General features: G+C 37.5%; 2 protein-coding genes across 4 annotated transcripts in view; one reads left to right on the forward strand and one right to left on the reverse strand.

Moving 5' to 3' along the window:
• The window catches only part of LOC139124737 (zinc finger protein 227-like), a 46827-nt gene extending 32975 nt beyond the window's left edge, over positions 1-13852 (reverse strand). The window contains exons 1-7 of one of the 2 annotated variants that reach the window (XM_070690853.1): positions 13696-13852; positions 8809-8963; positions 6852-6922; positions 6114-6556; positions 5399-5512; positions 2587-2924; positions 1697-1840 (exon numbers count right to left, since the gene is read on the reverse strand). In XM_070690853.1, the coding sequence (XP_070546954.1) occupies positions 5490-5512; positions 6114-6556; positions 6852-6922; positions 8809-8963; positions 13696-13828 (825 nt within the window). In that variant the 5' untranslated portion in view covers positions 13829-13852 and the 3' untranslated portion in view covers positions 1697-1840; positions 2587-2924; positions 5399-5489. Of the gene's footprint in view, positions 1-1672; positions 1841-2586; positions 2925-5398; positions 5513-6113; positions 6557-6851; positions 6923-8808; positions 8964-13695 lie in introns of those variants that run through there. The other variant, XM_070690851.1, reaches the window with a different exon arrangement.
• LOC139124738 (uncharacterized) overlaps positions 1-14731 on the forward strand; it is a 113759-nt gene that overhangs the window by 82303 nt on the left and 16725 nt on the right. The gene's annotated exons all lie outside the window — the stretch shown is intronic.

Genomic DNA, 14731 nt, shown 5'->3' on the forward strand with positions numbered 1-14731 from the left:
GAAGCCTTTTTTAGATCAACAAATTTCAAGATTTACAGCTATTGGGGCTTTCATATTCATAGAAAAAATTCTTACAATTCCTATAATAACAGCCATTTCAATTGTACCTTCAAGGTATTTTGCAGTTAAAAGTTTTAACTTATCTATACTGAAAGAAAAAAATCTGTAGCTCTAAAGGTATGTTTTGAAGCTTCTGAAAATAATGTACTTCTTTGTCATGTTTTTTACTGCGCTTATATCATGCACCAGCCCTATGAAGTTTTGATTACCATTGCACTATACCAGTATCCTATGTTTTTCTAATAACCTAGGTGGTCTTTAATGCTCATGCGCAGACTAAATAGAATTTAAACCAGCAACCTAAGGCGTCAGTGTTTTTCTATGTATTTTGCAAGCTGAATTTGTCGATGTCAATCTCGCTCCAATGGCTTCTTGACAGTCGTTTTAGAATGGGAAAATTCACAAAAAGAGAGGTTGGTCGCCACGGACAAGTAACTTTTGGCTTATTGACCTGAAAATTAAGTCTGTGTTCATTGAAAATTCAAAGACAGGACCCGTTGACACCAAAGCTTGCTCATGACTTTCATTGCATGCGGTCTTGCCACGATGCCACTCACTCACTGTCACTCAACAAGTTAACATTGAAGAGTACGTTTTAGTAAAAGTCTCATTTTTTGTGGTGATTTTTCACCACTAGACTTTTATTTTAACCTTATTATAAACGCTCATACAAAGCACAAAAACCGCTGTGTGTTTCTTTTTTTTTTTACCGTATCGACATATTGTGAGACACCGTAACCTCAATGCAATGAACTTTGGTGAACGTACTCTCCACCAGCTGAAATGAACAGCTTTTTCATATGCAAAATCAGCGTACGGTATTTAACCGGTGGTATTGTTTGAATTGCGTTTTATTGGAAGCGATTATGATTCTTTTCATCAATTCTTCATGCAATTTTATGAAAAAATCTTATGGAAATGTTCACAATGACATAATATGATACTGTGTTCCCTCGCCAGAAAATCGCTCTCGTGAATTTGATTTCTAGGTAATTATTTTTTTTTCACTTGTCCCGTCGGGCAAGTGGCATCAGAGGTTCACCTGCCCAAACATGACTTTCACTTGCCCCGGGCAATCGGACAACCCTTAGTGTCTTTCCCTGGATTTAGGAACCCTGACATGCTTTCATTTTTAGACATTTCAGAAATCATTAGACCAGCAGTTTCAGATAAGAAGACAAATGAAGACAAATGTTGCCGGACGCCAGACGGATGGACAGACGATTACAGACAGTCTACCGGTATCTATCTGATAAGCTCTGCATTGCTGACAGCAGAGCTAAAAATGAGTTTCATTACCAACTACATGGATCACAATGGCATTTGATATGGTTAACAAAATAAAGGTGCCACTTTCAGATTTAAAAACCCAGACCAGGTTTGATCTGGGTTTTTAAAATTATTCATGGATATAAGCATGTATGTACAAACAAACAAAAAGAAGAAATGTTTGACTTGACAGGACTTATCTCTTGTCAATTATTATTAAATCAGTGATTCAATAACTAACATGTATTTGCTTGTGTCTACTCTCTGAGCTATATACACATTCAGTCATTCTTAAACTTGTTCACTGTCAGCAGTAATGGTGGAATAATGCAACTACACTTACTGCAAAAAGCAAAATCTGCAATGTCAGATATATTTGGAGTTACTCTTTCCAGGCCAAACACAAGACTGTCCTATAGCGTCTGTGAAATAAAACATGGTCCTGGTCCTCCGTGTATCAGTGAAACTGATATCATCCTCCCAGACAAATAGTACAGGTCATCCTTAATAGCTACAGAGATAACAGAACAAGTAAAAATGGTAAAAGCAGTGTACATACAGATGCAGGTCACTGATGAAACATTTCAGTTTTAAAAGAACGTTATAGCTGTAACTTTTGCCAATTTTTTCAGCTTTCTTTTGTGTATAAAAGTTCTGGATCACTTTGTTGTGGAAAGTTCTCAGAAATGTCTTTGTTTCAAAATTTCGAATTCTGACTTTGCACTGTTTGCTTATGCTAGTTCAAAAAACTGTGTTTGGAGATATTATTCATTTCTGTAACTGTACAGTGCTTATCTTGTTACAGATGTAAATGGCAATTATGGTAGGTCACAAATATATGAACATTAAACAAAGTAAAACCAACACTGGTATGCATTCAATTGGTTTTTTAGGAGTCTTTTTACAGTTTAGGAGATGCAAATGTTGATTTGAATGCACATTTCACATAGTTGGTGCACTATATTAAAGGGATGATTTGGGCTGAATACTCCTAATGCTTAATGGCAAGGGCTATTCCCATTGATGGAGGATGTCAACAAAGATAAATATACAGTAACCAGAGCCTACACTATATACACCATATGTATAAGCTGGGTAGAGTTTGAGTCTACCAGCTCCTGACTACATTGGAAAAAGTTCTGGCCATTTTATCCTTGTAATATATCCTTGTGACAAGCTTGTGAGACAATAAATCTAGGAAAACATGAGGGTTGTCACAACCTCACAACTTTCTAAATAAAATGTGTTATTACTCACCAAATGAGTGCATTGATAAATTCTTCGAGTTATCTGGCCCTTCAAAGATGACTGAGTGTTGAAGATGTCTCATGAGTAATCTAAGGAACTCTCGTGTCGGACCACCAGTATCAACAGCCCCCTCATCCCTTCCAGCATCATCGGTAAACCTTACATACATTCTGTTGAAAGGACTATAGGATTTTCGTTGAAATCCTCTGACCGCCCCATCCCATACATTAGATCTGTTAATGTTAAATTTACAGCAACTGTCTGCACTTTCTCCATAATCTACTTTCTCGCCAAGCTTTTCCAATATATTTGTTGCTGAAGAAGTGTCATTTCCTTGTGAATTTTTCCTGTACAATGAACAGAAGATGAATTGTGGCAATGATTAGTAGCCTTATAAAAATACACAAAGTGAAGTATCGCTGGTGATGATTTTATTACTATTTGCATAGCTACTTATAGAAGTAATTTTTGTTAAAAATGGAAAGTTGAGATTTAAAAACTGTATAAACTGTCAAATAGTTTTACTTGTGAGAAAATTAAACCACACATGTTTTGCATGACAGTTGAACTAATAATTGTCCAAACAGTAAAACCCCTAGTTTACTTCTTAAATCTTTGCTTTAATCATACTCAAGTTCTGTATATAGAGCTACAATCTAATAACTATGAAATTTTATTTAAAGTATTTTACAGTAGCAATACTTCTTCCAGATACATGAAACAAAGCAATTAACCATAATGAGATCAAAGTGAGCCTTAAGGTCTATTACACCTTGGTTATTTTGGAATTTTGCGCAGAGTTCTGCGTGTGTGTGTCACAGCACATTTCCGGTTGGCCAAAACAACTCTTTCCCTCAATGTTTGTTTGCATATTTCTATCGCCACCATTTATCACTTGTAAATATGATTCAACCTATCCAATTATGAGACAGTAAATTACATAAAGGAGTTATGGCAGCATTTTGAAGTGTTTTATCATGAAGACAGTGGGCGCATACACAGCAAAAAAAAATTCGCCCCTGTGACACACAGTAAGTGAGGCTACCCACATTTCTCCATGATCCATACACACGGAGATCACTCACTGAACTGAAGCAAATTTCTTCTGTACACAGAACAGCTCAGTCCATATTTCAAAATTCTGGCAACACAGTTTTGACAATCATAATTTTCTGATTTCTCACTGTGAATAATGAGAAGAATAATCCCTTTTCCGCGGAGGAGATAGCAATTTTCTAATTTTTTCGACGTTGATTTTTGACAGCCATACACAATATCTTCAAGGAAACTAAGGGAATAAGTTGCATCTGTGTTGGCAAAAGAAAGGGTATTGGTTTTTTTAATGTTCGTGACAGAGGAAATTTGCATGTCTGACAGGTGGTATGATGAGACCATCTTAGTAGCTGATAACTTTATCTTGACAAGTGTACAATTTTAGCCCCTCCAAACATCGACTTGAATTATTCAATTTACTCTTGAATTTTAAACATAATTGATAATTTGGAACATAGTTTTAACAAATAATCCTTAAATTAAATTCTAAGTTTCAAATTGTTCAGAAACTGATAAAATTGAAGAAGCCTTTAGCAAATAATGTCTGAGTGCATAAATCAAGGGGATTTGTGGGTAGCCTCAATTACTGTGTGGCAGCTAGGCCCTGTGCTGGTCCTGACAAAACCCTGTGGTACAGGTCTGTGTCGGCAAAGACATCCCATTGTTGCAACAGGGGCTGATATACAGGTGTGTGGTCAGTGCTGTGATGACATGGCTGTATACAGTGCTGTAGACAGACCTGTGACAGGGCCTGAAATTTCTGCCTGTTACAGCACCTCTATTACAGGACTGTACTGCAGTGCTGTGAACACAGGCCTGTGGCAGGGTCTGATTTTTTTCAAAGTTCACACAATAATGCTTCTATTCGCTTCTATAATCAGAATTGACCCATTTTATAGATAATTCACACCCCTGAAATCCTGCAAATTTACAGACTTGTATCAGGCCCTGTAAATTCAACACTGACACAGCGCTGATACACTGGTGTATCAGTGTCATATATTGAAAACATATTGGCTGGCCATGAGGGATTATACCCATTTATTACACCCGAGGGACTGACTTACCAGAAGCATGCTATTTCCCACAGCCACAGGCAGAGGGAAATAGCATGTGATTCTGGTAACTCACAGTCATGAAGGGGTAATGAACAGGTGCTATAGCCAAACATGGGCAAGGCAATATGTTTTAGAATAAACTTCATGCTTATCCTGTTGTAGTTTTGAACCAGTTTAATATTCAGTTCATTCAGAGTTGCACCGACAAATCCATCATCGAGGCTAGTAATGTCAGCGGCTGTTCTAATACGCAGCGCCTGTATCTGTTACTAGTTTGTCAATGAACTAAGCTTGAAAAGTACTGGAGAGTGTACATTTGGATCTTTTATCTTTTTACATCTCCACCAACTCACGGAGGTAGTAATAACGGATAACCATGACCAACTCTACTCTTAACTTCTCTTGAGGCTGGCAGACAACATTGTCAGTGACAGCCATTTTGTCTGACGACACTGAACGACAGACCTGCTGTGAACTCATGTTGTTCATGTGACTAGGTAATAGTTGATGTGACTATTTCCCTAGGGAAATAGTCATTATTCAATTTTCCTACCATATGACTGAGAATCATGACACAGCATGAGCATGAGGTATATTATAATACCAATACAAGACTCTACATGTTGTAAGAGGTACATATGGAAAAATTTCTCTGACTTTATTGATACAGTAGGTCTGAACAAAAAACATCACAATAAAGCATTACTTACAGGTTATTATTGGGATCATCCATCAAGCTATTTCTTATGGCAGTTTGCAGAGCTGCATCATCATCTTCATCACTAGAATCACTCAAAGGAATTATATCAAGGTCGACATATGATCTGCACAAAGGAAAATCAATTTTTTATGCTCATTCCAGTGATACAAAGAAAAGAAATACCATCAGTGTTGCCTTGTCCATATTAACATTGATTTTTGTTAACACACATGTATTTCATCCTCTCTTGATATACTTGGCACCTACTAGCAAATAATCAATCTCCCCAGAGCACTATAGAGTAGTGGCTTCTACTTTTCAATTTTTGGCAAACAATATAAACTCATTACCATAGCAATTACATGTATTGTTATTCAAATTAGTCACTACTCTATTTTTTTCCCTGGGGAGAACCCTGATTGAGATCAACGCAATGATATGAGTGGACTGCATCTGCTAGTGCAAATCCCCTTCAATAATTCTGCACCTTGAGCTTTGTTAACCAAAGATTACGTGTATCACAAATCTTTCATTACTATTATTATTAGTAGCAGTAGTAGTAGTAGTAGTAGTATTTGTTTTTAGCATTTATATGTAATAATCATCCATAAAAGCCAGGCCCTGATGATGATGTCATGGATGATCCATCAATGAATGAAAAATTACCTGTATAGGCGAGCTCCCCTAGATGCATGATTACCAGAGGCACCACTACTGGTACTTACTTGACATGGAACCACCAATTACATCATGACAGCTGTTTGCAAGAATAGAGCTATTCTGCCCATGAGTGTCTGTGAGTCCAGTAGTCGCAGCGGCAGAACTATGTTGAGCTTCACTGATTATTGGAAAAACAGATGGCTGACCATTATTGCCATTAGTAGGAACTGATTGAGGTGGACCATCACTGCCAGTGAGACCCACAGACTGGCAATCATAATCACCATCAAGAACTGTTTGTTGAGCTGAACTGACTGATGGCTCCATTGGTACATGTGGACCTGCATCTCCATTTCCTTGGGTATCAGTAGATATAGTCTGAATATCTCCACTTGTCAAGGGATCCACTGATCGGCTGTCACCATTAGTAGGAACTGACACACTGGCAGATGGAGGCCTGGTATGATGGTGACTTCTGGAATGTTGTTTAGTATTGTATCGTGTTAATCTGTAGGCAAATGTATAAGTTTGATGACAAAACAAGGATTAAACAAATTCTGTACCATAACTACAAACAACATAACCATCAAGATTTTACAGTAATTACAGTACACATTTTGTTATACACACCTCGACATGGTTTTAAAATTAGCCTTTGAAAAACATTTACTGTTGTGACATTTCCAGTATTGTTTCCCTATAAAACACATTCAAATTTTGGTGTGTGAAGAATTACTCTTTTGCTATAATCAAGGAAAAGAAATTATTCTAATGCATTTTCTACACTAAAGTAGATTACAAACCTGTTATTTTTTCCTTTACAATCTTGTCCACCATCATTTTCACCTTCTGAACTTTGATCTTCATCAGAATTCTGTAAGCATGTGAAAATATTTGAATATTTTAGAGTTTTTCCGATGTAATGTGCATACAAGTGATTGTTTGTATAAAAAAGGCATTAAAATCTACGTCTCCCAAATTTCCAGCAAAAACAACTTTGTCTGAATTTTTTAACAAGTCACACTGAGTCTGGATGTAATTCCTCACTTTCGATCACTTTGCTAAAACCCAAAAATCTTACTATTCATGGGCACAGCTATGAAAACAAGCTCGTAGTTTTGAATACATGTGATTTGCTGACAAGAATGATACTTCACAGAGTGAAGTCAAGCTAGGGAGACCAACATGCTTGATTGCACAGTACTGCATGAATAAATAATCTGATGCCCTAGTAAACCAAACAAGTGGAATGTACCGACTATAGGATTATACCTGCTAAAGTTATTGGCCTGATACTTGGGACTTAAAGGGATGAGTGGGCAAGTGTGATTTTAACATCTATGTCTCCTAAGAGGTGGTTATAAAATACAAGCCATTTTGGCCAACCATGAGTTCCGTGCTTTCAAAAATATCCAGGGGAAAAAACTGTTTCCTTAGGGCTTCATAGTGTGTGGGGGAAAGCTACAAAGCTAAATGGAGCTTTGTATCACATGATCAAGAGCAAACCATTGTTGCTACGGGTACGATTCAGCTCTGTTGACCCTATAACACTTAGACTGTTGACAGTATATCTGCATATTTGATGGGGCGGCCATATTTGGCTTGCAAGCCAAAAATTATTTACTTGCTAAAGTTATATGTTCAAAGCCAATGCATTGGAGCTATCTGAGGTCACACTTTCATAATGGCTTTTGCCTTAGTTGCTTTTAATTTAAAATCAAATACTGTAAACCGGGATAATTTCCCAATGAGAAATTTTCATGATATCAATAGAGGAAAATATTTTACGACGATCTCTCATTTCTCTATAGATTTTCATCAAATTTTTTTCTAGTTTATCAATAACTACATTGTTATTTCCACACAACATTCTGTTGTACGCTTACTTGTCACATTTGTAGCAGGATTCTTAGCCACAATCCATGATGTTAAAACAAGTAACTTGTACTTAGTTGCACAATGTGTAGCAAAATCATGTTTATCTATAAAACCATAACCATTTTTCATTGTTTAACTGCACTTTCAAAACTGAAAAATTTTATTGTGAGTGTGTTTGACTAGTATCTGCAGGCAGAAAGTCAAGTTTAAATGAACAAACTGAAATTTAATTCAACAGAACAGGTTCTTCAATCTCACAGCTGCCATTGACAAAATCAAAGTTTAGATCAACAAACTTAAACTTTTAATTTGACAGAACTATTGCAGTTTTACAGTGAAATCAATAAACCAAAACTAGTAAGCATACATGTGTGTGTGTGTGTTTGCCAGAGATTGAATAGAGCTGAGAGCTGTGTTACATTTCACATTGTTCTTTAAAACTTTTTGTGTTTTTCTCGGTTGCCCAAAGTTTGCAATTTTTTCCCAGTTTACAGTATATAGTGAAAAGATACAGCTACTGGGGCTTTAAAGGTGTTCATACTCAAGACAGTGACCAGAAAACTTTAAGTCTTTTATGACATTTCATCCCTTGACGTTGGATAGGATAATGCCATTCCAAGTCCAGTGTTCTCCCCAGAGCACTTCAGAGTGGTGGCTTCCACTTGGAATGTTTTTGGCAAACAATAAACTCATTACCATATAAATGACATGTATTGTTATGCAAATTAATCACTACTTTATGATTTTTTCCTGGGGAGAACCCTGCACACCATTTTAAACAGTCAACAGCCATACTATTTGGTGTAATGTGAACCTGACAGCTGTTACATAATCACTGCTTCTATTCAGTTATGACAATTTTCAAGCCTGGCATGTACTTGCCTTGAACCCTCTGACTTGTACATACAGTCTTCCCTGACCAACCAAGTTCTTCAATCTTTTCCCATTCAACTCATAACCAGGTGTAACAACAGGAACACTCAAATATCTGTTATTCATAACTAGGATCCCAAAGTCTGAAGGATTCAGGTTGGCCACTGAAAATATAAGGATATTACATATAGTTATGCCAAAATTGATAATATTTTGCATGGGAATAAATCATTTGATTATGAATGAACAAATGTGACACAACATGTGTAGAGTTCATACTGCAGATAGATGTAAATGTATACTTGTTGATATGTCCCGTTCAACAAACCAACAGCAATCAAATTTGCATCACATTCTATATCCACACACACAATATGAAGTACATCTGATGTTACGTCCCTATAAGTTTTACAGTGTACAGACATCTATACATCCATGGCTCTTATATGTACACACACATTATACATACAGGCATTATAGGCAAAAAACGAATCATTTCTGGTCATCACATGCATCACTTCAATGTGTGTGTGTCAGTCCTTTTTTCACTTGCTCTTTGGAAAAAAGTAAAAAATGTATCAAATTCCATCAAAAAATAAAAAAATGAAAAAAAAATTGCATCACCACATCATTTTTGCCACATGTCAATGATCAGAAGCAATTTTCTTATTTTGTTTTGGCCAAAGGTACACATAGAGTTCTCCCTGAATAAGGTAACAAGGGCATGGAGCCCTCTTGTAAATTCTGAGAGCCCTCTGTGAAAATGCTTTGCATCAAACAATCCCTAAAATCTCCTCCTGTGTGACTGCTTTGGTTTGCAGTGCTTCATTCACAACACATGAGCCCTCTTGTGAAAATTCCCTAGGGAGAACTCTGACAGTGTTCTCCCTGAATAAGGTAACAGGGGCGTGGCGCCCTCTTGTAAATTCCAAGCGCCCCCTTGCCAGAAATGAAAAAGATTTATTTTTTTGAAAAATAAAACAATAAAATGTACGGGGAAAAAAGTTGACAGTGATTTACAAGCAAAATGCAAGCGTGAGCGTTGATCCTGCAGGCTGCAAACGTAATTCTCATCCATCTTGCAAATCTTGCGAGTTTGTGATGTCATCCGAGATCATAAGCCCATGTGCAACTAATTCATTGATGCACTGTCCCTCCTCCCTCGTGGATGGAGGGTCGGTGATTGATGGCAGCCATATTTGCATGGCACAGGCCGTAACGTTAGCCACGGTCAGTCCTTCCATAGGGGCCGTGCATTAGGTAACCGACTTAGCTGTATAAACATGCCTAGGAACTTGAGGGTAACCAAGGACAGCAGAGTACTCTGAAGTTTTTATAGGAGGTTAGAATTTTGCTTGTGTATTCCTTCCCAAAGCAAAACGACCTATTGTTAGACTCGGTCGGACGTGTACGTGTATCAGGCTGAGAACACATAAGCGTAAGTGTTATGGTGATAATTTTGACATCGATGAATAAATGTATGTCTGTCGCTATGTTTTCGTTTTCAAAAAATATAATTTTCATTGAAATCAGTGAACTGGAATAAAAGTTATGGAACGCTGTCTCAGATTTCTTTTCCTTTGAGCTTTTTTATATGAAAAAAATCTGAAAAAATACTCCCCAAGTGCCACCAAATTACACTATTTTAATCTCTGTTTTTCAAAAGCTCCAATGGCAGCGGTCGCTTGTGTTTGCACCACGTCTTCGCCCTCTTTTAACAAAATCCTGGGGAGAACACTGTACATACATACATACATACATACATACATACATACATACATACATACATACATACCTACATACATACATATAGACAGACAGACAGACAGACACATACATAAGCTACATTATTATACACCTACTGCCGTAACCTATGGGAGTTTGACCGTCCAATAACTTTCCGTATTTTGTATAGTACGCGGAGTCCCGAATACGGGAGACGCGCGACGCACCTGTTTGACCTTTGACCTAGCAATTATCAGATGTAAACAAACTATTTTACGGTGAGTTATAGACATAATAACAACTTCCACCAAAATGCATTCGTAGTATAAGGTTTCAAACACGCTAAAACAAAACTGAGTCTAAATGCAATTGATTTTTATTTTAAAAAACTAATTAAATTGAAAACATTCAGCGAAGTTTGCTTGTACTGCACTGAAAATTAATTGGCTTTGTGCCAACGCAAGGGACTTGTACTACGGAGCAGTAGATTGCGCGCGTTCCACTCATATCGCGCGTGCCGCATCCCTCAAAATTTACCATAGAATTACTTTATACAGACGATTAATGGAGGGAGGTGTATAATAATAGGGTTATTCACAAAATACGGCCCTGTATGGACGAGGGCTCAGTGAGTGACGTATTGGACTCGCCTTCGGCTCGTCCAATACGTCACTCACTGAGCCCTCGTCCATACAGGGCCGTATTTTGTGAATAACCCTATATTATACATACATACATACATACATACATACATATATGAATACAGACACAGACATAGACAGACAGACAAGTAGACAGACAGACAGACATAAAGGTGACGCCGACCTACAGAGTTTCCCAAATCATCGTACACTGGTACACTGAAAGGCGGCTGATCGAGCGTACGGAGTAGAAACAGTATATATATATATATATATATAATATATATTATAATATATATATATATATATATATATATATATATATATATATATATATATATATATATATATATATATAATCTCCCAGTATTTCGAACGAGTGTGACGTCATCAAAGACGAGGGTTTCCCCCAACATAGCGGCAGTATCCCTCCGAGCCGGTAGGCGAGGAGGGATACAGCTATGTTGGGGGAAACCCGAGTCTTCGATGACGTCACATGAGTGAGAAATACTGGGAGATTATATATTTATCACATACATAGACCCACTTTTTTATTTTCACTTTCCCGCGCGATGTAATTTGGACCTTTATTATGTCGGCGTGGCGGATGAAGTGGTACGGCTCCAGCTGATTCCGTTCACATTTGGACGCACGTTCCTCTAGATGCATCAGAGTAGTCTCTCGCTGTCGGATTTTCCGCGCAAAACTTGAATGGATATAGCCGTTATCAGCGAGGACAAGGGAAAGGAGGATGATATAGTATCTTCAGATGTATTATTTTGTTTGAAGGTAAAGTAATAATGTAAATAATGCATCGAAATTTAATAACCTTGTCTTGCTGTTCATAGCGGTGCTTATACGTTGTTTACACTAGTGTACAACGATTCGAACGAACACGCTGTGCAATGCTGCAGTCGTCATTTTTACTGCTGTCAGTTCCTGACTTCGGTCATAATATATGAATAAAACCACAATTGAACTGTATCACATCGTTCTTGTTGGTCATTTATGAAACCACACTGTACCTAGGAAAGTTATTTGCTCGAAACTGGCGAGGACTGGAGGAGTACGATGCCGTATGAAGATCGTACGTTTTCATATTCTCAACGCCTTGGACGTTGTTTGAAATTGAGAGGAAAAGTGTATTATCGTTCGTTGTAATTATGAATGAAACTAAAATAATAAACAATCAGAGTAAACAAAGCGCAAAAAGAAACTTTTAACATTTGACATGTAATGTTCATTCAATCTCGATTTTACTGGTGTCTTATGAAAACACTTCATTGTGGCCGCGGCTCCTATCGAGCTGTCGACGAAGTGGCACAAGCTTCTGAAAACCGCGTTTGCCGTATGTTACTGCAGTAAACATTCTCGCTTTATTACAGCCTACCACAGAAGTTCAACAGCAATACAACACTTTGTCGATGCTAAAAAATTAACCCGTCACCTGACAGGATGGGATGTTGATTTTGATACATCATATTCTTAATATATGTGTTGGATTCTTGTTCGGTTATAAATCGGTCGATTTTGAGCGATGTTCGTGACGAGATAGTTCAGTACTGTAGTAGCAAACGTAGTTTTTTTTAGGGAGCAGACGACAGTGAACGCTCTCGTTTTCCCCAGTAAAAAAAAACAGACAAACTTTCACAATCGCTACCAAAAGCCTTGATGTTTTCGCTGTTTATTACCTTTACCGCATTTTTCAGTAAACTCCTTTGTGCCCACTCAATTTTCATCTGCACGAGAATACTTACGAACAGTTTCGGTAGAAAAAAAAGTGCCGACCCTGTATACCCCTACTTCTGACGTCAGAAGTAGGGGTATACGGAAATCCTGTAAACCGTATACCTATAGTGTGATGTCACACTACAGGGATAACTGGGTCTATGTATGTGATAAATATATATATATATATATATATATATATATATATATATATATATATATATATATATATATATATATATATATATATATATATATATATATATATATATACACAAAATGTATATATGTATACAAAATGTGAGATAAAAATGGTGTGCCATAAGGGCGCACTGAAAATTAAAGATTTCGAGGTGAGCCAAAACTTTTAAGCAGACTTTCAATACCTGTCCTTTGCATTATTTTTATCAAGTCCTCCCCAAACATCAAAGGGTCCTCCCCTAAACCACATACCATACTATCTCTCATGCACAACCAATGACCCTTGACCTCTTAGCGTACCTGTGACTGGGTTGAAAATACAATATCACGTGTTGAGTGTCTTTGCCGCCTATCTAGTTCGATCCCGTTTGGATAGACATGGCTCCGTTTTGGTCGGTTTGACTCACAGCATGGATTCAAACAGGAGATTTATGCTCAAAGTCGCTTGTGATTTGTTACACGGCGAAGGCCGCTGTGAGCAAGAGTTATAAAAGAGAATAAATGGCTATCGTGAGTTGGGAGACGGATTTCCCTTTCAAAAAGGCACATTTCGTTCAATAAAGCAGCATCGATGGCTACCACTACATCTATTAATTCATACCTGCTATCCTCTTTGCATCAAAATTGATCTGTGCATTTCGGAGTACGATTTCCGAGGTTATCCTTTGTAACAACAGCTGCCGTGCAATGACTGCCCGATCACTTTTCCGGCGTTGTCTGGTTCCCTGACCCATTTTCCCCGGTAGAGGGCGTAGGGAAAATTAGGCCCAATTTTCCCCCACCCCCTCTTGCTCTACCGGAGAAAATGGGTCAGGGAACCAGACTATACACCGGCGTTGTGCCGTTTTCATTTCCCTGCCGATCTCATCCCTGCACATGCGCAGAATATCCTACTGCGCTTCGCTGATATGAGATTAGCAGCTACAGCTGTATATTTCTGTTCTACTGCCGATTTCGACTGTCGTCATGAAATCAGAGCCACAGTTACTGTTGTATATGCAGTGATTTATATGAAGCAAAGTTGAATTTCTACATTTTTGAAATAAGTTAAACTGTTAAGAAGTGAAAAAGGTTTAAAAGGGTCAAATCTGTCCATAACTATCGATATTTTTCAATTATGACTGACACGATACATTTTCCGTCATTTGATGTATACCTGGGCATGGCATTTGTGTTGAAATTTTGACTGGACAAAGTATTTTTCCGCAATGTCCTTATGATTCTTACAACCATCTCAAGTCCCAAGAAGAGCGTCTGCAGCTGATTAAAAACAAAGTGTCCGAGTGGGTGTTTGAATAATCTGGGACATTCAAACAAGACCTACAGTTTCTTCCATGTGCATTCTTGATAGAGCATCTGTAAAGGTAAGATTAAACAACATGGTTATCTATTAAATCGATAAGCTTATTTACATAGTGTATGTTTTAAGTTGTGGTAATGATATGTAACATGTTCTTCCACTGTAATGTCAATGGACTGTCTGCAGTCCAAACTCTGTCGGTCGATAAATATATCAGTGAATGCGCACAAAAGCTAAACGCAAATTATTCATGCATGATATTATTATTTAACTGCATTATAATATCTTAATATTTAGGCTTACAAAGACTTATGAAAGTACAGACTCATAAGCTATA

This window comes from Ptychodera flava, assembly GCF_041260155.1.
Source record: "Ptychodera flava strain L36383 chromosome 23 unlocalized genomic scaffold, AS_Pfla_20210202 Scaffold_24__1_contigs__length_23054250_pilon, whole genome shotgun sequence".
Taxonomy (NCBI): Eukaryota; Metazoa; Hemichordata; class Enteropneusta; family Ptychoderidae; genus Ptychodera; species Ptychodera flava.